This window comes from Camelus bactrianus, chromosome 3, assembly GCF_048773025.1.
Source record: "Camelus bactrianus isolate YW-2024 breed Bactrian camel chromosome 3, ASM4877302v1, whole genome shotgun sequence".
NCBI lineage: Eukaryota > Metazoa > Chordata > Mammalia > Artiodactyla > Camelidae > Camelus > Camelus bactrianus.
In genome coordinates, this window is record NC_133541.1 from 96,666,486 (window position 1) to 96,692,347 (window position 25,862).

At 43.0% G+C, this 25,862-nt stretch overlaps 1 protein-coding gene across 1 annotated transcript in view; it reads right to left on the bottom strand.

The window, feature by feature from the left end:
* The window catches only part of TRPC7 (transient receptor potential cation channel subfamily C member 7), a 119,024-nt gene that overhangs the window by 52,803 nt on the left and 40,359 nt on the right, over positions 1-25,862 (bottom strand). The window contains exon 3 of the mRNA XM_010971653.3: positions 25,176-25,358. Within this exon, the coding sequence (XP_010969955.1) occupies positions 25,176-25,358 (183 nt within the window). The remainder of the gene's footprint in view (positions 1-25,175; positions 25,359-25,862) is intronic.

The following is a 25,862-nucleotide window of genomic DNA, read 5'->3' on the forward strand; positions in this document are numbered from 1 at the left end:
GTTAAGAAGAGAGAAAGAAGGAAGTTTGTATAGAAAGAGGCTCAAATAGTGTCTGACTCTCTCTAAGGCCCAGCTCCACTCTGCCCACGTGGTCCATAGATTCATACACAGCATCTTCCTTTTTCTGCTTGATCCAGCAAGTTGACTTGAGTTGCTGCAACCAAACATCCTTTTCTGCATTTAATAGGTGCTGCTTGTTTAGTTGATTCTGAGTCCTGGCCAGTGGAAACTGGTAATAGGCAATATTTAAGTAAAATTTATGGGAATAAAATGTACACTTGAGAAAATTATACTTATTAGCTTATTTCCTCCCTTGAGGGAAGGAAGCCACTATCTGCTTTTGGCAACCCTGTTCTTTGGCCCTACTCAGGGTAGCCATGTGCCATAGGAGCTGGGACCCATGGATTAGAGCAGATAGACTGGCATTCTTTAGAGGGACTGACTTTTCAGCTGATTACCCTGGAGCATAATGTCCCAGTTTTCATCACATTTGCCTCACTGGGTCTTAAGAGGACATATACAACAATTTCTGGGAAATGCAAAACATTCCCTTTTCATTATATGAACAATATAAATAGAGCTATTAAAAAAAATTCCCAACACAGATGGCAACATTGTCTTGTTTCCAGTTTCTGAGAACTCACAGTAGCAGCCAAGTGATTTTCAAGGATGCCATCAAAGCTTTTTTGGCCCTGCAGTGGCCCCTGGTGATGCTATTACTCAAACATCAGCTGCAAATGAGGCTTTTGGGGGAGTAGTGTTATTGGATTCATGACAACCATTGTGGTTTTTTTCCTTCAAGAACAAGAGCAACAGATTCTCCTCAACCCAGGTAGGAACCTCCAGGCCATTAGGTGATACGCTTTCCTGTACCCTTTCTGGCTCACAACAAAGTAGAGCAAACAGCAGTGTCATGTAGGTGTTTTACTAATTCTCAGTGCCTCGTCACAACAAGGTGAGTTGACCTGCAGGCATGGAGGGCAGTCAGTTTTGTTTTTCAATGATTAGCCTTCTCTGGATGCTGAAATGGCCCTGCTCTGGAGAAATTCACAGTCTGATTAGAAGGTGAAATGTAGACCCGTGAAGTAGCCGAAGACCACTTGGCACACCCTGCTCTGGAAGGACTCCCATCCTGCCCCATCATTGGCTTCTGTCTTTGGGGGAAAGCCCATCCATGCTGCTTCTGCTGCCTCCTGCAGGCAAATCAGCACAACACACTGGGCAGCAGAGCAGGTAAGAAATTCTGAGAGAGAACACAGTGGGAACCATTCCTGCTTGCCCTTATGTGCCTCAGAGGAGGGCAGTGGCCCAGCTAAAACAAGGGCGTCTCTCTTGAGACTGTGTTCTCTCATTAGACCTTTATTAATTTCCACACTGGCATTTCTTCCTCTGTAATAAAGTCACCTAGCTCCAAATATGCTATTTATTTGTAGACAGACTTTAGAATATAATGCTTCCAGAAAGCTGACAGCAGCTGATAGCTGAAGCCCAAATTTTTATTTATCTTTATGTGGGCACTTTTTTGTATTTGTAGCAGGACTTCAAAGACAACGTCATGACACACAGTTCAATGTGTAACAAAGATTTTTTTCCCACTGTGCTTTTGAAGCACAGAGAAACATCATTCCTGACCCTAGGAAGAGGAGAGTAACATGAGGCACGCCATCAAGACACAAAGAACACCCTAACCAGTAGGACACTCAGTCAGGGAACAGAGGCAGCAATAACTCCTGGGGGACAGGTGCGGGGGAGATTTTCAAGAGCAGGGTCAGAGAGGAACAGAGGAAGAAAAGCCCACAGCTAGACAGAATAGAGTGGGAACTCAGAAAACTGACATGGTTGTGGGCCTGCTTTCTTTGGCATCTAGCTCACAAAAGGATAGAATGATCAAAAGATGGATCACACCAGGAGGTTTTCCCAGGCCATTCCTGCCCCTAAACCATTCCTGTCACAGAGCATGGAAGAATTTTTATGAAAGCTCTTCAAGGGAAGACCTGGTCTGACATGCCAGTTATACTGGTGGCATGTTGAGCAGCCTTCGTGTTCAGTATAACAGCATTTGTACCCAAAGCTAGTTTTCTGTTACTATCTCACCTAAACTTCCTTGTCCTCCCAGTGCCCGGTGACTTAGAGAGACTGTAATACTGGCATATGGAAACTCTTGGGCATGTTGGCCAAATCTTGGCTCTTACTTTGCTTTTAACTGATCCATGGGCTACTAATTTTCTTTTATAGCCTGAAGGAAAATTATTCCCTTCACTCTTTTCCCTGCTTTATATTCATTCACATGGAAATATCTAATATTTTAAGAATAAATAGAAGAGCTGTCAACATTCCTTAACTGTTTTATGGGATGTTAACACCTTTGGGCCATATATTCACATTATAACAGGGCTAAGATTTTCCTGATGGAGGGTGTTTAGGTGTGTGGACTGGTGCAAGGCTGTTTGGGTTCAAGTCGTGGTCCTGCCACATGCTGGCTGTGTGCTCTTGGATCATTGACTCTTTCCATGCTTAGCTTCCTTTTCCTGTAATATGTGCCTCGTAATGAGAATTAAGTGAGTTAGTATTTATAAAGTGCTTAGGACAGTACCTGGTGAATAATAAGCACTGTATTAGTATTTGATAAATAAAAATAAGGCCATGACTCTCCTTTCCTTTCCCTTTTTTTCCTCTCCCTTTGCCTTTTATTTCTCTGCCCTCCATCCCACCCCCTGCAGTTCTGCTCCACACTCCTATCTTTATTCTGACCTCCACGTTGCTTCAGCGGAGTTTCTTGAAGTGTTGGTGCCTTTGGAAAGGTTCATGTAGCCTAACAGGTTGGTGAGGTCATTCCCTCTCTATCCAGCTCCTCCCTCCTCATCCTCCAATGAAAATGCCACTTGGTTTATCCAGACAGTTAGCTGAAAGTGAGCTGGCCTGTGCAAGGGCAGTCAGGGTCCCCATCACATCTGTTCATCCATTGCTGATGCTCCCCTCCACTCTGGAGCCCTCCTTCAAGGAGGCGCCATGCAGCTCACTGAACCTGCACAAATACTCCTCCTCCCTCCTAATGCCCTTCCCCTCCTCCACCTTAAAAGCGGTTAAATCCGGGATTTAGCCCTCTTTTGAGGGAGGGGAAGAGGGCTACATCTGATCTCAGGCTTTGAGGCTATGTGATTTCCATATCCTATAGGCACAGATTTTTCTCTCTGACGCTAGGCCTCATTTACAGAATAAAGAGATGTGGCTGTGCATGATTTGATAAGCTGAAGACTAATGTAGCTGAAAAAAATTTATGAAATCCAATGCTTATAGAGAAAGTGACTTTATTTTATACAGGTAAACTACCAAAGGCTGATGTCTAATGTGACTGTGGTCAAGATTTCCCGCTTAGCTCATCACTGGCCTTTCCTTATTGGATTTCTTTTTTTCCCTGCCCTGGAAACTGTCTACGTAGACCAAGAGAGCCAGCTGCTGTACCAGTTATCAAGTGGGTTTTCTTAATATGGACAGTCAATCTGAACTAGAATAATTCTGTGGTGCCATTTCCTATTTGGAGCATCTTGTAGAATTGGGTTCGGTGGTGCTAATGTTCTTCCCTCCCATTTTGTCTTGGCAAAGCTCTCAAGCCATGGAGGTTGAGGAGGAAAGAAGAGAAATGGAAATGTCAGTCAATGACTAGTTTAGTTTGTTGGTCTGTTCATTCATCCATTCATTCATTCAACAAACTTTTCTTCAGTGCCACCTCTCACCAGACACTGTACCCAGCACTGGAAATACAGAGAAGTTGCTGTCCTTATCCACACAGAGCACTCAGCTCTGTTGGCCCTCCTGGAGGAGAATGCTGACTGTGTGATTGCCCAGTGCTCATCAGGAGTCCTGCCACAGCACTGAGCTGAGAGGGTGCTGATGAGGCCACCTGCTTTCCAGTCTGGCAGTGGTGTGTGGTGCCAGAGTCCCACCATGGGCTTAGAGTGAGCTTCTAGCTGACTCCAAGTGACTGCCTCTGCTCTTTCACAGTGTCACAGAGAGGCCACTCTCCATACCTGGGCAGTGACTCTCTCCACCCCACTTAGGGCTATGTCTTAGCCTGAAACCAAAGGAGAAATGGAAGCAGCTTCTAGCAAACCTTCTTGAATTATGTTGAGCTACTCTCATTCCTGAGCCTTCCCTTCCAGCCAGGCTGCTCTCCATACTGTTCCCAGATATGGTCTTTGTAGCCCCCTGCTGTGTTCAAGGAAGGTCCATCCTGATCCTCTGTGGTTCAGTTGCTGGTCAGCCTTCAGCACCCAACTTTCTCTTTACATTCAAGTCCTACCAAGTCCCTCAGCCCCCTGAGATGTCCTGGACTCTTCTGGGTCTTGTTGTGTGGCCCCCTGGCTTGGCCATCATGGTGGTGGGTCAAGTTCTGAAGAGCTGTGCTGGTATGTGTACATCTGCTCTCTTTTGCTATTTTTAAGCTCTTTGAGGGAACCAACTATCTTTGTGTCACCAAGAGTGGGCAGCCTTATGTTTTGCATGTAGTAGGTGCTCAGTGAACATGTTTAGTGATAAATTGTGCTCTTCCCAAACCTCTGAGATTTGCTACATGATTTTCCCTGTGAGTCATCATTCCAAAATGATTTCTAAATATGACAGATCCCCTCTTACTCAGAGTCTGATGAACACTTAACTGTCTTCACATGTTTGCTAGAGGGCAGACAGGGAAAGGTGATGAAAGCTAAAGCAGGCTCTTGTCTTCTTGTGGAGAAGATTGAAATGCAAGGCTAAAGCAGGGTTTGAGGAATGTCTTTTGGACTGGATGAGGATCATGTAATTTCTATGTATGTCACTACCACTGCAAACTGAGATCAATCCAGAAAATATATAATAGTAATTATTTTTATCATTATATGGGATACCTGATGTTTATTGATTATTCTGTGTCAGGCTCTGTGCTTAACAATCACTATATTTGTTAACCCTCATATCAGATCCTTGAGATACACATTATTATATCCCTGTTTTAAATATGGGAGCGTGAGACACAGAGAAACTTGGTAACTTGCCTATAAAACACAAAGGTGATTATAACAGGGTCTGGCCTTAAACTAGTTTTGTGCTTTGAACTAGTATCTTTTATTTCCACAAGGTAAATTTTTAATCAGGCAGACATGCCAAAGTATAAGGGGCCAACAATGATTTCTCCAAGCCCACAGAGGCCAGGGGACCTCATGATTCAAGTTGCTGTTAGAACTCCCACATCTCTGCTTCTGCCTGTGGGCCAGTCAAATCCCAGTGGATATAAAAACCAGGAATACACAAGGGGGAGGGCTTGAAACTAGTTTCCTCGACAACTTCGTCATCCTAAAAGAAGTGAGTCATCATGCTGAAGATGAAGTCTTTGGCTCTCTCTCCTGCACACAGGCAAGAGCAGCAATAACTGATTCAGCAGTAACTCAGCCTGGTCACCACTTTGTCAGGAACCAGGTTAATGTGGAGGTCACTTTAGCCCAGATTTACATCCTTGAGAAGTGCAGACCCCAGCCAAAAACCCGCTTTGCTGAGAGATCTATTTAGGAGCTCCAGCCTCTTGCTAAATCCCATCTGACACTGAATCTTACTAGGAAGAGTTGTAGTTTCACAAAATTCTTTGAGCCTGAGGTCTGACTGAATAATGTTCCCCAACTGGATCCATAACTCTGCAGACCTTCCCTGGTGGCTGTGCTAGAACATGCACAGCCTCTGGGGTCAGCCTGCCTGGGTACCGTTTTTGGCTTTACCACTCACTGACTAATGAGGGACAGGGTAGCTTAACTTTTCAGGCCTCAGTTTCTCCATCTATAAAATGACTATAAGCATGACCATCTCAAAGGACGTTTAAAGGGTTCAGAAAATGCAGTTCCAGTTTTTGGTTTATGGTTCAATTTTCAAATGCCACAATACTGCTTTGTTGTTGTTGTTATTGGTAGAGTATTTTATTTCTGCAGTAAAAGTCAGAACACATTTTTATCTTAAGCCCTGTCCAAAGAGTTATGTCATGCATTAAAATTTTTAATCAGTCAAGAATATGCTCACTTAGAGTATTCCTCTACATATTTTTTATGGTTTTTAAGTAGAGAAAGAAATTTGATTGTCAATAAAAGCAAAGTTTTTCTTGCAAGAATAATTCTGTCATTCAAAGAGTTTATCAACTAGGAGAACATACATCCAAAGATACTGATATTGATATAGGAAATCAACATTTATACTTAATTAAACAACAGAAGACAAAGACAGACTAAAAATGCTTTCTTGAAATATAAAACACAGCCTCCAGCCAATACAAAAATTGTAGTCCTAGGTTGATAGAGCTAGTGGTAAGTGGTAAGCTGGAGTAATCATACTTTTCTCCAGAAGATTTTCTTAAATTATCAAATAAAATATTAGGTCAGTTGTAGATGAAAAAATAAACTATCTGGAGTTTACCTATAACTTTCTTTTATGATTCCAAATTTTCCAAGTTTCTCTCTCAGAGAAATGTGCATATAGCTCAGTAATGATATCCTTGACATGCTTTACTTTTTAAAATCACTTTACATTTTACTTTTATGTAATTATTTTAAAAATAATGCTTAAATTTAATTTCCCTCCTATGGATATAATGCTGATATATGCATAACATATATTTTGCCCATATTTCATCTTTACTTGATGCTTTTATTTGTATGTACAGTTTTATATTTGAAACATGCTTAGGATTTTGTGTCTCTTTTTTAAATTAAAAATTTTAAATTCTTGTCACTTGAAGAATATCAATATTACCAGTATTTTGATGATATGAGAAATAAGTGCTGAAATAATGGTATAACCGTTGGTTCAAGAATTGCTTGTGACCTAGATATTCCAGGTCCTGGCAGCTGGTAAATACAAACCTGGCCCCATTGGTAGACATGCTTCCATCCATCCACCAGATAGATAGTAAATGCCGATTGATACTGTGCACCAAGTGCATTCAGACATGGAGTAAACAGCAGCGAGCAAGACAGTCAAGGCTTCTGCCTTTGGGAAGCTTATTAATTCCCAAATCTTGATGGTTTGGAGCCCTTTCAGGCTATATAGCAGGGTTTGGTTTTGTTTTTAATCATTCATTGCCTCCTCTTAAGCTTGATTGAAGTATCCTACGTATGAAATGTTTTCTGAAATACCCCTTTGTAGCTAGTCCAGTGCATGGGCACGACGGCTGCTGGGCGTCGGTAGCTCTGCTCTGGCTGCGCCCCCCCCCCCCCCCCACTCCCCATTAACCCTCTGATCTCTTGTTCTGCTTGCATAAAGCCTCCTGGCTGGTCCGTGCCTCTGCAGAGTATGTCTAGCCCTCTGCCCTCTGCTTTGCTCTCAGACTTTCTCTGAGTTCTCTGCTACTGACTTTCTTCTCCAGTTCTGTTGCTGGGCTGGTGGACCCCCATGTGGTGGTGGGCACTGAATTCCTCAGGTCCTTGAATGCCTCCTTGGCATGTGAGGCTTCTACTTTCTTGGCAGGGATGACCACTGGTTCTCCATCATGCCTATTTCCAGATTTCCATCTGTTTACCCCAGAAATGGCTGTCTCTTCTCATGCTTTTCTAGAGGGCAGCAACCCAACAGGGTCTCTGGAAGTGATGCCTCGGGTGAAGTAATGCCTTCCATTGTTCCATAGTTTCTTTATTTCAGGATTCAGGCCTGCATGATTCTGCTTCTGATGCTCCTAAGTGGAGGAGTACTTGTCTTATTTCATTTTATTTGACTACATGAGTTAGCCTCCCGAAAGCTGGATGGAGAGGGATTTTAAAACTGAACCAGTACTCTTAGCTCCCTACACACAGCTCATCTTGACTCGTGGGGAGGCCGAGGAGGATCTGAGGGCCACTGTCTGCTGAGCTCAGATCCCCTGCTTGTCCCTCACACACAGATCTTGGCCAGACTTCTCCTCACTTCTAGGAATTTTTCTCTCAGACTTCCCTTAAAAATTAACCTTATTTCCTATTCTGCCACCTCCTACCACTGACCTGACCAACAAAGTTAACCCCTTTGTAGACAGTGTTGAAGTTCTTTTTCATGTGGTTCTGGGCCACATAACAATAAAGTGTGTCAATTATGAACACCCCACTCCTCCCAAATCACCATAATTTTTCACTTCTAGAGCACAGAGAGAACTTTTAAAGGGTGTCTCCTATTCCCCTCTGTCACAATGCTCATTTCTACCCTCTGATATTTTTAAGGACATTGTTATGTAGACAAAGAGCCCGACACATACCTTAGCTAGGTACTTAGTAATGTGGGTTTCTTTTCTATATCTATGCCTGCTGTTACCCAAGGCTTCCAGCCTGGACATCCTCAGTGGCTCCTTTCACTTCTCTGATAAGTGTGGAAATTCATCACACCCCAACACTGGGAAGCATGCAGCATTTATTTCTGGTGAAGGCACATTTTGGTCATGGAGGCGACTGCTAGCTCTCTGTTCTTAGATGTCAAATGAGGGGTATGAATATTCAGCAACCAATGCAAAAGTCCCCTTGACACCTCTGTTTAGTATTTGAAGATGCAGTAGTCTCCTTTGTTATTCAGGGGGCCAACCCCCAAGCTATGAGATCTATAGAAAATTTCTTGATAGGTTGAGTTGATTTTGGTCAGACTTTGAATGCTGGGTTTTTTTTTTTTATCAGTCTATGGCAAATAAAATCTCTCTTTCAGCATGTTCATGTTCTTTAGAAGTGGAAACTGAGTCTTATAAATTACTGTGATGTATTTAAAGTTATATCTGTGTATACATAAATTTATGTCTATCCATCCATCCGGAGAATACCTACTGAACCAGATACCAGGAATACAAAGGTTGCGTGTAATATCTCTCAGTATTGCTCTCATGACCTTCAAAGTCTAGTCAGGGAGACAAACAGGCAAATTCAGTGTAGCTCAGTCAGTGCCATAACAGAGGTTAGCAGAGAAGAGGCACCCAGCCCAAGAGGGGATGTGGAGGGACAGTAAGCAGAGGCTTCCTGGAGGAGGCATTCTTAAGCTGAACTGTGAAGGCTATAACCAGGCCACCAAGAGAATCAGGAAGGGTCTACTGAGGAGAAGGAGCTGCTAAGAGTTTGGGCTTCAGAGGCAGATCTTGATTTAAATCTTGACTCTGACTCTGAGCTGCATCTGTTTCATCTGAGGATGAAAATGAGGATGACAGTATTGATGGTGCAGTGAATGAGCACATTCAGAACACTTGAAGTGGTGGGGGGCAGTTTAAGCACTTAATAAATTGTTGTTATTGTTGTTGTTATTATTAGTGATGCCTTAGAGCCTAATGTGTCAGGTGAGGTGCAGGTATCTCAGGGTGAGTGGACCATCAGGGAGTGATGGGAAATGGGAGCCACTCAAGGGGTCTTGCATCATGCTAAGATGGAAACTAAACATGACTTGGAAAAGCAGGTACCTTGGGAGTGAGAGAGAGTTGTAATATACTTTTATTCTACATGTGGGCGAGATGCCCATCGTGTAGGTTGTATGTGCACACACACTTGTCCCCAGCTCTGCCCACGCTGTCCTCCCACTTAACAAAGAGCAAAACGACATCACTTAAATTACATCATCGGATAGTCTCAAAAGGCTCCAGGGGCACCTGATCCATGGAACCTGCCTAGTAGACAATGATAATTTATTGCAATGTCCGGAATTCATTTTACAACGTCTTTAAATGTTAATGATCAATAATATAATTATGACGGGGAAAGTTCCTGGGCTAGTTGTGGGTTTAATTTAATTTACAAAGCCATCTGGAGCTATGCAGAATACTTTTTACATTTTTTCCAGACCAAATTTGGATAGCATCTAGTCACTGTAATGTAAAAAACATGTAGCAAAGACACTACCCCTAAGCTCTTAGAATCTAGAAGGGAAGCCCAGGGACCTGGGTAAAAGGACAGGAAGGGACTGAGTGGTAAGCAGAGAGGAGATCTGTTTTGGTTAGGATGGTCAAGGAAGGCCTTGGTGTGTTTCAGGAAGAATGAGGAAGCCAGTGGGCTGGATCATAATGAACAAAGAGGAGAGTGGCAGGATGTGAAACAGGCAAAAACCAGATTATCAGAAGTCTGATAGACATAGGGAAAAAATGTGGTATTTTTCTAACCATAGTGAGTGCCATTGGTCTGGCCTCTTGTCTGGCTGAAGGAGGCTTGATTCTTAGTAGAGACCCATCCTTACTAGCCAGATAATGCCCCTTCCCTGCTCTTGGGGAGATGATAGAGGGGAGATTACAGAATCCACCATCATTCTTGCACCCTCTCTATCTCATCCTCAGTTCACTGAGCTCTTGGGCAAGACGTCCCTCCTCGGTCCTCATCTCTTATCTGCCTTGGTCCTCTTCCTGTGCTCTTCTTTCTGAGAGGAAGAAGCATCCTTTGTAATCATAGCTGGCTGCCACCTGTGCTGTTGATTTTCCCTATGGCCTCCTGACCGTCTGAAGCCTGTTTCCTGAACTCTGCTGCAATGTTTCTCTCAAAATTTCTTCTGGTTGTCAGATCCACCAGTCTGTTCTAGGTCTTCCTTCTCTGTGACAGCTCTGTAACCCAGGTGCCACCTACCACTCGCTAAGGAATGCCTTCTCCCTTGACCCCTTCTGTATTGCTGGGTGTATGAGTAACCTGCCTGGGAGGTGAGCCTGTCTCATTTTCTTAGCCGAAGGCTCTTCACGGGAGGATGAGTGGCGTTTTGCCTTCTGCCTCCTGAGGAGGTGGCCAGGAGGGCTCTGGTGAGCCAGGTGGTCCTGGCTCAGGAGGAAATTCACAGTTTCTGGAGGCTTTAGGGATGGTTTTCAAAACCATATGCTGCCCTTTTTTTTGGGATCAAGGTCCAATGAAGGGGAGGGCCTTGGGGGAAGAGGGCACCTGGTGGTGGAGAGACACTCCCTGAAACCTCGTTGGCTTTGGGAATTTTCTTTGAGGTGTAGACATCAGATTCCACTTGAACTCTCTTCTCTGGAGATAGAATGACCCCAAAATGGGGTTAATTTCAGATTGCTGGGGGGATTGACCAATGCCAAGGGGTCTTTTGTGGAAGTTCAGCATCAGTAGGCCTAGAGATCTTGATTCATTGGAAACTCCATAGAGGAAGGGGTTTTTGTCTGTTTTGTTTTTATTATTCTCAGCACCTGCTGTAGTATCTGGGATATAGTGCTCAACAAACAAACTGTTGAATAAATAAAATGGAGCCACAACTTGGACAGATGGTAGTGATCCGTGTGTGTTAGGGGTATAATGTGTCCACAAGGAGAAGGGCATAGGCCAAGAGCCCTCTTTGGATACACAGATGAGTCTTCAGGCCTGTGGTGTGACGCAGAAGACAACACCCTAGACTGACTGAATTCTGACAGGCAGAATTTCCTGGCAGCCTGGGTAGGAGACATTGGGCCAGATTTCACATGATTTAGAAAAATTAAAAAATAAGGGTCAGCATTTATTGAGCATTTATGATGCACCAGACATTTTTCTAAGTGATTTTCACATATTAATTTAATCCTCACAATATTTCTGTGTCATAGGTAAAATTATTAGGTTTTTTTTTTTAAAGGGAGGAAACTGAGGCATGGAGAGGCTGAGTAACTTGTCTCCAGTCACACAGCCAAGATGTGAACCACCCAGGTATTCTCTCTCATTCCAGAGTTTCATCTCTACCAAGTAGCAGATAAGATGTGAGATTTCTTACTCTTGAGATTCGTGAAGCAAATTCATACTGGTTGTACCTGTTGCTTCACAATTACATACTTAAAACTGTATATACATTCATGTATTGTTTATATGTAACATTCTAATAGTATAATATAATAATCCAAACAGAACAGATTATGTTTAGAAATAGAGAATTTTTTTTTCTAGCAATGTTGTATAACAACCTGGAGTGAGTTGTGCCTTGCCTGCCAACCAGATAATATGTAACCGGTTCCCTAACTAGTACCTGCTGCGGATCAGAATAATTCCTGAAAGATAACATTTGTAATGTGCTAGAGGCCCATATTTATCCAGTACTTACTATATACTGGAACTTTGTAAGGCAAGTATTACTACCCCTACTTGAGAGATGAAGGAAAAGCAAGGTTAAGTGATTTGCCCAAGGTGACCCCAGGCTGTCTCATTCCAGAGCTCATGATTCTAAGCACGAATCTACACAGAATCTTTTTTCCACATCATGTGGAAAGGTCTGTTTTTCAGTAGAAATACTGATTCTCTGATTATCTGGAAGGGAGTCAGTTATTTCAGGTAGAAGTCTTTAACAATCATGTAAATAACCTTTAGGATATGCGTGCACTGTTTATGAATATGCAATTATAATAGAACACTATGTATTATGTATATGGAATGTGTATGCCCCCTGCCCTCATAGTACATTGTCACTTTTCTCTGGACAGTGGTCTGTTATAAGGTAAGGATCTGTAACTAGTGCTAATGGATTTGGTTGTCTGAGCTTTGTTTTTATAAATCTTTTCTAATGAGTCTTACTTTTACTGAATTTCAGCCTGATGGTCATCTCTGTTAGGGCAACTTAAGATCAGAGTAAAGCAATTTATCCTGTGGTTGCTAGGCCAGACTTTCACAGGAATTTCCAGGCTGAACTTGTGCCCTCGATTGAAAAGTCCTTTTTTTTTTTTTTTTTTTAAGCTCCAAATGACGGTTACGCAGATTCCTCCCTTTAGTGATCACAACCACTGTCTTACTTTGTTTAGGCCCTCATCACCTCCCACTGGCCTTCTCCAGTAGCGTCTTAGCCAGTCCCCATTCTCAAGTACACCATCAAACCGTGCTACTAGAACTGTCTTAAGGAAGCAAGGCTACCTTCAGTCACAACATGTTATTGACTTGGCCACAAATGTGTAAAAAGTCCTGTATTGCACTAGAGTCATACACATCAACATGGAAAAGATCAAGGGTCCAGTATGGAAATGCTAAAGGATATTCACCAGTATCTTTTGGTGAATGTAGTAGAGTGGCTGTGGGCAGAGAGAACTCAGATAGAAAATGCTCATCTTCCTAGGCACCAGAGGAATGAATTTTAAAATAAGCATAAGATATTATTTTATATCTATTAAATTAGAGGAGAATATCCTAATAATACCTAATGCTTGCAGAGTAGTGAAACCAGTTCAGCTGTATAACACTGTTGACATTGAAAATTAGTATAGCCTTTTGGGAAAATAATTTTGCAGTGTATTCCACAAATATTTGTATTCTTTGACCCAGGAGCCTCATTCTCAGAAATTCAGTTTTAGGAAATAATAGAAAAGAAGGAAAGTAAGTGATATGTATGGAGATAATAGAAAAATATAACTACATATAAAAAGTGAATATGCGCCAACAGAGGAGATACAAATGAAAGTATATCAATCTTATGCTGACATAAACATAGTAATCATAGAAAAATATATACTTTCTAATGTAGGTAAATCAAATCACAAAATTATTTACCCTATAGCTGTAAGTATGTCTAATGGGGGAAAGAATGGGACGAATGTAAACCAATGAAAACAGTTGACAAAGAGGCACATGACTGTAGACTGTCCTTTTCCTTTTAAATATTTTTCTTATTGTTAAAATGCTATTTGTACAATAAGTAAAATGATAAATGCACACTGCAGAGACAACTCGAGGATTCCCCTTCCGTTATGGAATGAAGACCATATACTTCAGCATGTCTTTTTCCCAGTCCACCACAGCCGGCCTGCTTCCCCAGCAGGTTGTATCTCCTTCAACCCCAGTCCCCTATCCCCCACCCCATTATGTCCGCTCCACCCCAGTCTCTCTTTGCTTGTGTTCTCACCCTCACCGTCTATAATTCTCCAAACTTTATCACATCTTTGTGCTTTCCCCACTGTTTCCTCCATTTGGAATGTTCTTTTCTTTTGAGCTCTGACCCACCTTTCAGGGTTTGACTCAGAAACTTCCTTCCTTTCCTCCACAAAGATTTCCCACATCATTTTTTCCCCTGAATTAATCTTTCTTTTTTATATAAAAGGCTGGATTCACAAATATGTAGCCCTTTAAGATGTATGTTTCTGATGGCAGGGGACTAGGTCTTATCTTTTCAATGTCCATAAATTTTCTTGGTAATAGGTGTCACATGATTATTCCCTTCTTCTTCAAGCTTACAGGTCTGCCTGTTCAAAAACAGCTAATACCTATCAGAAGGGGGAGTGAATAAGCAAAGCAGTCAGAAGATGATGCATCAGATGGATTTATTATGGAATAATAAGTATGAAAAGATAAATTGATTGTAATTCCTTCAGGATGCAATTTGCTGGCCAAATTGTTACTAATTTTGTTAATCAAACAATGATATTTTGTTTTTAAATAAAATAAGGCCATTAAGTTATGATCTGAGTTTCCATGAACTTGGTGCCAGTAGTTGTAGGAGTTCAAGAATGAGAAAGTAATGTCTAGTAGCTCATGGTCTCCTATCCTACTCATCTCATTTTGATTCTCAAGAGAACCCTGAGAGTTTCCTCAGCAGCTTTTGGGAATGCATCTTACCTTGAACATAGGCTTTTGTTGTATTTGAGAAAAATAAAAAGATACAGTGCATTCATTCATTCAACCATTCACTTATTCAGTAAGTATTTCTGAGACTCTTTAGCTTGCCTGGGCCTGTTCTAGGCTAGAAATACAGTGGTGAGCTGCTGCCACAGAGTTTACTGTGTTGGGGGAAATAGTAAATAAGTAGACAAATGGAACAGATGATATTGACTACCAAAGAGGAGACTGCAATTGAGAGTAACTGACGACAGAGAGAGCAACGTGGCAGCACGTCTGCAGTGCTGCTTATGTTCCAGAGCTCCCAGTGAGTCAGGCTGAAGTCAGGCTTCACTGAAACCCCGTCTTTGCTGCTGCTTCTGCCCACTGCTGTGGTGAGGAGGAGGGGAGGGAGAGGGCAGAGGTAGGTAGACCAGTTAGAGGCTACTGCAATAAACCAGGCAAGATAGGACGATGGCTTTGATTACGATAAGTTAAAGCATCTCTATTAAGCAAAGATTTCATTCACAATTGTACTTAGAAAACTCCCCTTCCATCAAGAAATTTCCAAGTGACCTTAGGCAGATGAATGTTAATAAAAGAGTAAAGCATTATAGTAAGTAATGGGAGGAATATATAAAGGAGCAAATGCTCATTAAGACTCTGAATCCATATATGAGCATTTAGTATAGAAATAATGAGACAGAAATATGTAGTTGGTCTTTAGCTTAATTACTGGAGTGAGTTGGGGTCCTTGAGGGTACTGTAATTTCTAAGATCTGTTTGACTCTGGGATAAAAGTGACAGTTTGAAAAGGGCTCTTATTCTTTCCACTTTGGGCTAGTAAATGCATCTAATTTGCATCTATTTCTTGGAGGCAGTGGGGATTTGTGTTCCTTCCTTGAATGCTCCTCAGATTCCTCTCTTCTTGTTGACCCCTAAATCAGGATGTAATAATAATCAGCCTCTGAATACCTGAACAAGTGCAGCACATGATCGATACAATGATAGCTACACAAGCTAAGGCTACAAAGCTTAGGAAACATGAGAACCAAGAAGAAAAAATCCTTCAAAGGATTATCCTTTCATGCAAATATTTATATATTCAAAGAACTGAACAAAAGGCAGCAAAATAACCAAAAAGGCAATAGTTTTCTGCCTGGTTGTGACACCTTTGAGGAACTGAAATCTCTTTTGCAAATGTGCAGTAGTATTTGCTCTTTAGAGAAAGTTGTGTCAGATGATTCTCAGCAAGCCTGAGAAAGGGCGGAGAGGAGGCATCAGGCACTCTGCTTTTCCCTCTTCACGCTGAGCCAGGCAGGGTGTGGGGCCGGCCAGCAACTCGGCCAGTGGGTGGAGCAGCACTCCTGAGACCCACTGTGGAACGCTCAGTGGCCTGAGCTCCCTGCTGGAGTTCAAAGGCCCTATTGCCTCTCCCTGCTGTGTGGGGCTGCCTTGGGAGCTACCAGCTGCTCTTTTCCATCCTTAAAACTCCTAGGCCAGAACCAGTGTTAAGGCTTCTCTGCATAATGAGAACCCTTTTTCAGGGCTACAAACTTGAAAGGGATACAGGTCAGCAATGAAGGGAATGGAGATGGATGGCCCTTTTCTCTCAGGCCAGCCTGGAACGTCGTTTGAATTCTGTTATATGGATTTTTAACTGTCAGGAGAACTACAGATGTTCAGGGTGCTTGAAGGCCCATGGCTTCATGCCTTACACCCATCTAGCTATTCATTTGCTCATCACGGAGCCTGCACATCTATGTAGTGTGAGTACTGTTCTCTGTCTTCAGAGACCAAGGTGAATGAAGAGAGGTCCTACTTGCCGGGAGCTGAGTCTTTACAAAATTTAGACTCATTAGAGAGCCTTTCAAAAACACAGTCCCTGGGCTCCCACCCAGAATTGGATTAGAAACTGGGTGGGGCACAGAAGCTGGCTGTTTTTTTTTTTTTTTTTTTCAGAGCTCCCAGGCGGTTCCTTTATGCAGTTAAGTATGAGAATTTAGTTTGTTCTAGAGAGATACATGGAGTTTAATTTTGTTCTAACATTGGGTCTGGTCTAGATAGATGCAGTGCATCCTTGCAGAACTACAATCCCTGCCCTCAGTGGCTTACAGTTAAGGGCTTATAGCCTATATCCTGAAAAGTATTCCAAGATTCTCAACAGGGGATGATTTTGTCTCCACATCTTCCCCCAGGGACAGTACAGACCATATCTGGAGACATTTTTGGTTGATACAACTTACGGGGAGGATACTGCTGGCATCTAGTGAGTAGAGGCCAGAAATGTTGCTAAATATCCTATAATGCACAGGACAGTGCCCACAGCAAAGACTTATCTGGCTCAAAATGTCAGTAGTGCTGAGGTTGAGAAACCCTGGTTTCATTTTAGGGGTAGTTCTGCTTGTAAAATCAACATGGCATACAGGTTCCATTAGCTAATATTTATTTGCACTTACTGTTTTCTAGCTACTTTGTGTTTCAATAGACATTGATTTTTGTTTATTAGTTACCATTGTTTGTTCCCCTTATGCAGATGAGAAAACTAAGCCCCAGAGATGAAATAACTTATCTAAAGCCACCTATCTAGCAAAGGGAGGACTTGGGATTTGCTCACGTGCAGTCAGGTTTCCAGCTACAACAGTACACTGCTGCCCAATAGGTTCTCTGTTTCTTCTCCTGTGAGTTTTTCCAGGCAGCAAAGGGGTACATACCTACTTGCATTGGTCCTTCTTAAGATTGCTGCTTGAGAAAAACAAAGCTACTTTTCCTAGGCAAAAGATAGCCCCTCTGAGCTGAGAGATGAATGGACATGGATCATTTTTGTGCCTTGTGGCCAGGCTAGGGCCTTGGAAGTGCCGAGAGGAATCCCCAAAGAGGATGCTGATTGATGCTTTTGATACGGTTGGATTCCCACAGCGTGTGGCAGCTCCTGGGCATCCTGCTGTGCAGTTTGGGGGTAGTGCCGGACCAGCCAGACTGTGTTTGTGACAGCTTTGGTCTTCTTAACTCTGAGCATCTGTTAAAGCGATGCCTCAGCAGGAAAGCACAGTGGGAGAATGTCTGCTCAGAGCATGTGAGCATCTGATTGGCCTCTCAGATGTCCACTAGAAAGCTCTGGCATCCCCGTGTCCCCTTTTCTCACTGGCCCTATGCTCTGTGCAGACAAAGGAAGTGAAACAACCCCTGTAGAGGTCAGCTGCCCTCTCTAGTGTCCCTACATGTAGTCACTGTACTAGGGTGAGGGGTTTCAACCAGTTTTGCATCTACTGCTGGGCCTCGTTGTCTCTCTTAGTACAGAGTTAGGCCAGGCGGCTCTTGAGGGTTGGAATAGCAGGCCAGCAGATATGTAACTTCAGACATGTTACTAAAGCTGTGTATTTAGTAAGTGGAGAACGTGAGCTGGCAGGCTCCTGGCCACACAGCTGTATATTGCTGCACTCAGGTTCCATTTTCTTTTCCTGGGAGTTTTTCCAGGTAGAAAAATGGGCCAACTTATGGCATGACTGTGAAATGTGTACAAGATGGTGATTTTTAGAAGAAAGAAGCAAAGGGACATCTGTTGTTAGAGGCCCTGGCCCAGCTTTAGACAGGATGGTGATGTGGGTGGAATGGCCCCCCACACCCCTCTCCTCTAAGCTTGCCCTTCCCTCTGTAGCATTCTTCTGTGAGGGAGCCTTCTTTGTGCTGTGGGCATGTGTGGTGCACTTCTGGGCTCCATGTCTATGAAGGAATCTTGAAATGAAGTTCACAGCAGGAACTGAGATTGATGGAGGACACTGACTTGGTGTGTTACCATTTTTCATAGAGATTTTTGTATTTTTATTGAGAACACAGGCTATTGCCAAATAATTTACACTCTTTAGTCTAAGCTGGGCTGTTGGATCTACTATTCAGCTTTGTCTCCCATCTCCCACAGGGTCCTTCCCAGACTTTCTGATTAAAAAAATTTTTTTTGCAGGCTGCCTTTTACCTCACAGAGTGTTTCTGCTACCTATTTACAGAGAAGCTGATGCTCTTAATATGAATTCCCTCAACTTTTCTCCTATTGGTAGTCATTAGTGCTATTTGCCAAGTAGCCCCATTTTTTTCCCCTCCTTTCAAACATATGGCAGGATTATATACTACATGCTGGCCCCTCTTGTTGTGGGGTGGGCGATGTGACTAACTGTTGACAGTGATTTGTAAGTAGAAACGGTGTGTGTTTGACCTCCAGGTAGAAGCATTTAGTTGCTGGTGTGAGACTCCAGAGCTGGATTTCCCTTTGGTGGGGTGGAAACATTTGAGGTGGTGGCTGTTCTCTCAGCCTGAATTTCTGAGTGAATTCTGTTCCAAGATGGAAATAGGATGAGCAGTAAATAAACTTCTTTTGTTAAAAGCCACTACAACTTTGATTTTGCTTGTCAGCACAGCATAGCTTCACCTTGATTAACAGCCTATTCTTTTCCCCCAGCAATTACATGGCATCTGTACTCATCCTTTTGGCCTTCCAGCCCTTCTCCGAGGAAAAGCTGTCTCTCCATCTATCCTAATATATGCAACCACTCTGATTAAAGTCCTCCAGTGGCTTTCTATTCTTACAAACAACAACATTCCCCCCACCCCTCTTTAGCATGATCTACAAGCCTCTGTGCGGGCTGGCTCCTGTCTCTTCTTTAGACTCATCCCACACCCTGCTGTTCCTCAGGCCATCTAACTCGGCCACATTCACCCTCTTTCAGTTCTTCTTGTATGCTGTGTTTATTCTCACTGCAGGGTCTTTGAACATGCCTTGAACAGCTCTGGACATGTTCTTTCTGCCAGAAATGTCCTCCCCACTTCTGGTTAACTTCTCTCAGAGCCAGCATGAATTCCTCTGAAAGGCCTTTATTGACCTCCCTGATTAGATCACATCTACCTTTAGAGGTTATAATATATTTTTCTCTTCCATGACACTTATTTCAACTGGACCATTACAACAATTGGTGTGCTGTTTTGATTAATATCTATCTTCTCCATGATGGTAGACATCATGTCATTTTTATTCACTACCACATCCCCCAGGATTAGCACAGCATACTTTGTAGGCACTCGGTGAAAGCTTGTTGAATGCATGACTGTGGATACGGTCATACTGTCTAGTTTGATAACCACTAGCCACGTGTGCCTGTTGAAATTTTAATTAATTAATTAAAAATATTAATAATTCAGTTTCATAATTATATTATACCTATTTCACGTTCTAATTAGCTGTATGAGGCTAGTGACTGCCAGATTAGACAGTAGAAAGTAGAACGTTTCCTTTGTCATAGAAAACCTTTGGGTAGTGCTGGCAGGATTAAGTCCCAGTGCTTGTGCATGGCATACAATGCCCTCCAGGATCTGGTTCTGACAGGCTTTCCAGTTTGTTTCTTTCCCACAGTAGTGCAGCCACAGGGAAACACTCATCCCCCTCTAAACGTTTTCCTTTCCTAAATAAGCTCCGTCTCAAGAATTTCCACTTCTGGGAAACATTTCCTGAAGTCCATACTGAGCTGGTCAGTGCTGCTGCTGACCTCCATGCTGCCCCCCGCCCATTCATGTTTGCCTTGCTCAGGCAAGATTATAACCATTGGTTTACACATCTTTCTCCATTGCTACATGAATCCCTCTAGGGTAAGGCCTGGTCTATGTCTTTTCAGTCTTTCCAGTGCTCAGCACAGAGCTGGTGCTGTAGTAGACATCATTGAATGTTAAATGATGAGTGAGTGAATGAATGAAAATCACAGGGGATATTTCCTTAGTACGACAGTGCGAAGAGAAAAGAAACTGTGTTACTGAATAGGACTAGTGAGGGTCCCACCTGCCTCCTTCCTACCTCCCACGGTCCAGTCCCAGGTCTTTATTTCATAGAATAACCCAAGAGTGTGGAAGAGTCAGGAAAGAGCATCTCTAAAATCCTGGGGCTTAGAAGGCTTGACTGAATAGAGCTGCTTCTTGAGGAGGTCAGGGGGTCTCATCAGTTGGAAGGAAAGATGGTTGGCACCATGATTATATCCTCCCCATGCCAGGATGCTACAGATAGGGGCCACCTGGAAGTCTGAAAGAGGTAACTGCTGTGAACTCCACTTTGCTCATCTAGGACAGTGCAGACACTCTTGCTGCTATAGTCATAGCAAACCTGTCTGCACCTCACCTGCTGCACTGATGGCTCTTTGAGGGCAAGACTGTGTCTTACTGTCCTTGGGATCAGTGTCTGTAGAGCTAAAACAACTCGTCAGCTAAAACTAACCTCCCTTATTGGTGATACTGCCTGATAATAGACATGCTTTCTGCAATGAGAGTAATATAATTTTGGACAAACTATTCACGTGTTTTCTTTTTTAGTAGCAGACCTTTGCTTAATAATGTCCAAAGGGGCCTCCATCTTTTCTACAGGTGTAGTTAAGGCCTCTGTTGTGCAAATAGGATCTCGTGGGTCTCTTTGTCTCACTTTCCTTTGGCAGTTAAGCCTGGAGGACCCATGCCCAAAAAGTTCTTCCAGTGAATAGGAGAGTCACCTGATCCTCAGTAAGGCAGACCTGGAGTCACGAAGAAGGAAGAGATGATGTAGGGATAAGGAAGGAAAATAGCATCCCTGTAAGCCTAGAGATGAAGAAGTGATAAAGAGGAGAAAGGGAGGGATGAGAGTGAAGGCCCCAGATGTGAGTCTTCAGTTATACAAGTTGAACAGAGCACTAAGGATTGTGTGTTGGTCTTTGTGACCAGTCACTCAGTCCCCTTTCTGGGTGCACACCGGGCCCAGCTGAGACTGAATGGATTCAGAGACTGGTTGTGTGTTCCCAGTTCGTGGGACTGGACTAGCAATGAGGAAAGATGTGTGAACCAAGGGTTATTTAGAGTTGACACGTGGGGAGAAGGGAAAGCCTTTAAGAAAGATATTTAGGTGTGGTTTCCTGGAGACAAAGATACAAATCGAGAAGGTAGCAAGATGTCCGTTACTCACATTGGCCCCAGAGGAGGAGACTAAGGCCTGTATATATATTGGGGCCAAAGGCCAAAGCTGGAGGGATTGTTTTCTTTATCTTTACCAGTGAAGCACTGGTAGAGTTGCTTCTGAGTTTACCTGTGACTCAGTCTGGGGAAGAAGCATCCTTGCGTCTTCACAAGGAATGCTTGCCTTCTGAAGGGACGGGGCCTATAAAGGCTCAGGTGGACAGAAATGGTTAACAGAAATGTCTTCTGTAATGTGAGCAATGACTCTAAGCCAGTGCAGTGTGTATATTAATATGGTCTCACTTATACCCACAGGCTGGTGAGGCCTGGGCTGTTTGTGGCACACATACTTTATTCCACTTGATTTTCATCACAATTTAATGAAGTAGGCATTATTAACCAAACTTCATAACTGAGGAAAGTGAGACACAGAGAAGCTAGGTGACTTGCTTATTAAGTGATCCCCTTAATAAGTGGTCGGACCATGATTAACCTCAGAGAGTACTCTCTTAGCCACTTTTCCAACACTGCCTTCCAAACACAATGGTTAACGGTTCAGGTGACACATCCACCTAGGCCACTGGGGAGGTTGTCTCCTGATTAAGTCAGAAGACATGGAGAACAACCATATCCTTACAAGGCCTTTGGTCTCTGGGGGAGGAACTTTAAGCTATAGGGCTGATGTCCTTACAAGGGAACATTTCTGACATTCTCTGGGGAGAAAACAAAGGACAAAGGAATGTCTCTGGGACAGGAGGACCTCTGTATCTCAAGGAAGGTGGCATCACTGAATGACAGTGATGATGCTTCCCTGTGGAGCTGCAGAGACCTTTTCAGTTTCCAGAGCAGTTCCTCTCATAGTAATTCGTATGCAAGTTCACAGAAAACTTTGTGAAGCAAAAGCTTTATGTCCATTTTTTAGATGGGGATTGAGGCCCAGAGAGCTCCAAAGACTTATCCAAGCCCACATGGCTAGTGAAAGTAAGACTCATGCCAGAAATCTGGTCTCCTGACACCCTATTCGTGATTCTTTCCTCTTCACCAGGTGGCCCCTTGTGCCATGGTGGGCTCATTCTCTTTATCTGGTAGAGGCTGACATTATGATTGAGGCAGCCAGAGGACCAGACACTGGGGTGGTCCCTGAAGAGAGGTGAGCATTCAGATGAAGGACATGGTCTAAGGCACAGTACCAGCCACAGAGTGGCACCCGTTTCATTCAGATCTGTGTACTTCATGGATACACAGATTAGTTTCCCAAATACTGTTACATGGAAAACTAGTTGTACTAGGTGTTCCATGAGAAAAGGAGTTCTGTGATCAGGTAACACATATTGTACTCCCCCCTCCCCTTCTAGAGTTGCAATGCCTGTTAGAGGCTGTATAATGTGTTTAAGCACAGAAATCTTTCTGACTTTGCTTAACTCAAGCTCTCCACATTTATTTGAACAGAAAACATTTTTTTAAGGTCACACCTATTAGCAGTTCATGGAACTGCCAAGAGCAACTAGTTTGTTTTAATCACTGAATTAATGGTTTTATTTGCTATGTGGGCAGAGCCATAGGAATTTTTTATGATTTTGTATTTCAGTCTTAAGGCTCATATATGTGTCAGGTGTAAAAGGCAGTGTATTTATAAATAGGCCTTGGTGCTAGTTGTTTCATAATTCAAAGACCTGGAGTTAGATTTTGCCCAAGCAAGCATGCTGAAGTTCATAAATTAAAAATGAAATCTCATTATAATATTAATAAGGTTTTAAAATATTAGGTATTCTCACTGGTAATTCACGGTAGAATAAATGTCAAGGAAAACTGTGAGTCTGTCTGCTGTTGCATGATGGCATACATGGCTTGAAAGAATTTACCCATTGAGGGTTTTGAAATGAGCAAGGCTGACATTTCATGCAGGTCATTTATCATCTTCCTACCTATGGATTTGAGCAGACACTTGACATTCATGATGGATATTTCTTGAGACCTTTATGATTCCCTTAATTGGCAAATATCACTAGAGTAAATAATTTCCCTCAGAAAACCTTTTTATTCTGACCCAAACTGTCATGTCCATGGAGTGTTTCTCTTTTTCTTCTCATTCATCACCAGGACGGTTTTGTACTTGGTAACTGACAATGAGAAGGAACATATAGGCTATAAGGTAGTGGCCACACTCTGGACTAGCTGAATAATTTACCCTCAGTGACAGTTTTGCTAAGAGATTTGGATTTATGTTTCAGAAAAATGGTGAATGCTTGCATTTCATGGGCTCTTGGAATTACTCATGCACAGCCAAAACTGTGAATGTATATCTGCAAATGCCAAGCATCTCCTGTTCTTTAAGGGGTCAAATACATCTTCACCTCTCACCCTGTGCTGGGAGGCAGGGGGATGCTGTAGCTTGGGAATGGAAGGAAATGCTTGTGGTTCTAGAAACTCAAGCTCATCGTTACCATTCATTGCCAAGCAGTCTCCGCAGCAGAGTTTCTTTGAACTCCAAAGCTGTGAATATCTCAGCAGCTTCAGGAAGGGATTGCTGTACTTAGATGAAGAGCCTCCGTGAGCTCCTGAGGTAAGCTAAAAGATGAGTTTTCCTGAGCTAGGAAAATAGGATTGGACATACTTGAAACTGCAGCCTGACTCCTCTCTTCCCATAACTCTCTGCTTTTTATTATTAATCTAAGGCCACCTTCCCCATGATTTATCAGTTTTATCTTTGGAATTCATAGTCTTTGAAAAAAAAAAGCAATTGTTCTTAGAATTTTTGATTATTTAAAATTAAAAGGGCAGAAAGATTTTATCAAACTTGGAAGCTCTCTCTAGATGAATTCCATATATGTATGTGGTTTGTTGAAGGATGGCTCACACACAAATTAAGATAATCAGGCAAGAGGAGAAATACCAAGAGGCTACTTTGGGGGCATTAAAAATACCCTCTGGTAGTCACCCTGTAAAATAGCTGGGAAGAAACCCCCTTAGAGACCGATCAGCTATCTTGCTTATGGGAAAGGACATTAATATTTAAGCACATGGATTTTTGGAACTCTGAAGTTTTTATCAGAATGAATGATGTTGTCTGACATAAAAGCACATTCTGAAGAATCGGGAGTACCTCCAAAGTGGAAATGTAATTGAATTTTACTCCTTAGAACCTCAAGCTGACCAGCCACTGGAGGTCTGAGGGCTACTGAGTGCTAATGGCCACTAAAGACACTTGGGGCCAGTTGAGGAGATGGGGTGAGCTTACTCTTTTGAAAGTCTACTCAAGCTTCCTACTAAGGACTTATGTAAGCCTTGAGAGTGAAACTGCTGTAAGCCTTCCAGAACCATGTTTCCTGCAAAGCCTCTGACTTCGACCTTTTCTACACAAGTTCCCAGGCACTCAGAGAAAGCTCAATAAATGCTGTTGAAAGAGCTGAGTGATAAATGTTTCTCATGAAAACTTAGGAATTGGCCTGCTAGCTGATGGAAACACTCTCTGTGACCTTGTTCCTGCCAGTGGTTTGGAGGCTGAAACTTTCCTCTTTTGTTCTCCAGGCTCGAAGCCTGTCCATGTAATGACATATCTCTCTCTCTCCTGGTGGGCTGGGGGTGAAGGGTGGGGCCCTGAGCAGCCCTGCAAAGCTGCCAGTTCCCTGTCTAGAGACAAGTTAGATAATTGGCGCTGTCACTGTCCCCTTGCCTGAGCAGAAAATATGCATGAGCACAGAGGTAGGCCAGCAGTCCTGGAGGCAGGAAGGCAGGAGCGGTAGGGGAGCTTACCTTCTTGACTTCATATTTAATGGCGAGTTTGATCCGGCTCAGACTCGGACGGTGGTGGTCGGACCAGACTTGGAAGTTCACATCACCATTTAAAATCGCTTCCACCTCTTCTGTGTCTCGGCATAGGTCCAGCACGCCCACCACAAAATCCTTGCATTGCATAGATAACTTCCTGTAATCGTTCTAACAGAATAAAGAGAAATCAGGGGTGTGATCGGCTTGCCCAGCACAGCATTGTCGATCAGCAGCTGTCCACCAAGTGTGAGCTTACGGAGTACATTGGAACCAGGGAATGTGCTGAATCTGGAAGACAGAGTAATTTCTTTTGACATAAGAACCTAGGGGACATCTTCCCTAAGACAGGATTTGTCAAGGTGTGCTCCATGGCCACCTGCATCAGAGTTACTTTGGGTGCTTCCTGTATCTGCAATTCCCAGGCTCTACTGCAGACTTCCTGACTCAGAATTCCTGGAGATGAGGCCCAGGAATCTGTCTTTTAACCTTGTTCTCTGAGTGATTCTGATGCCTGCCAAAGCCCATCCTGGGCTCTTTGAAAGCAGCAGTTCTCTGTGCCCAATTCTGAGCCAACTCTGAGAGAGGAGTGATAAGGAAATGCACTTTTAAGACTGATGGAAATATACTTCACTCATTTACCACCAATCTATAGTGGTGACTGCTCTACACAGA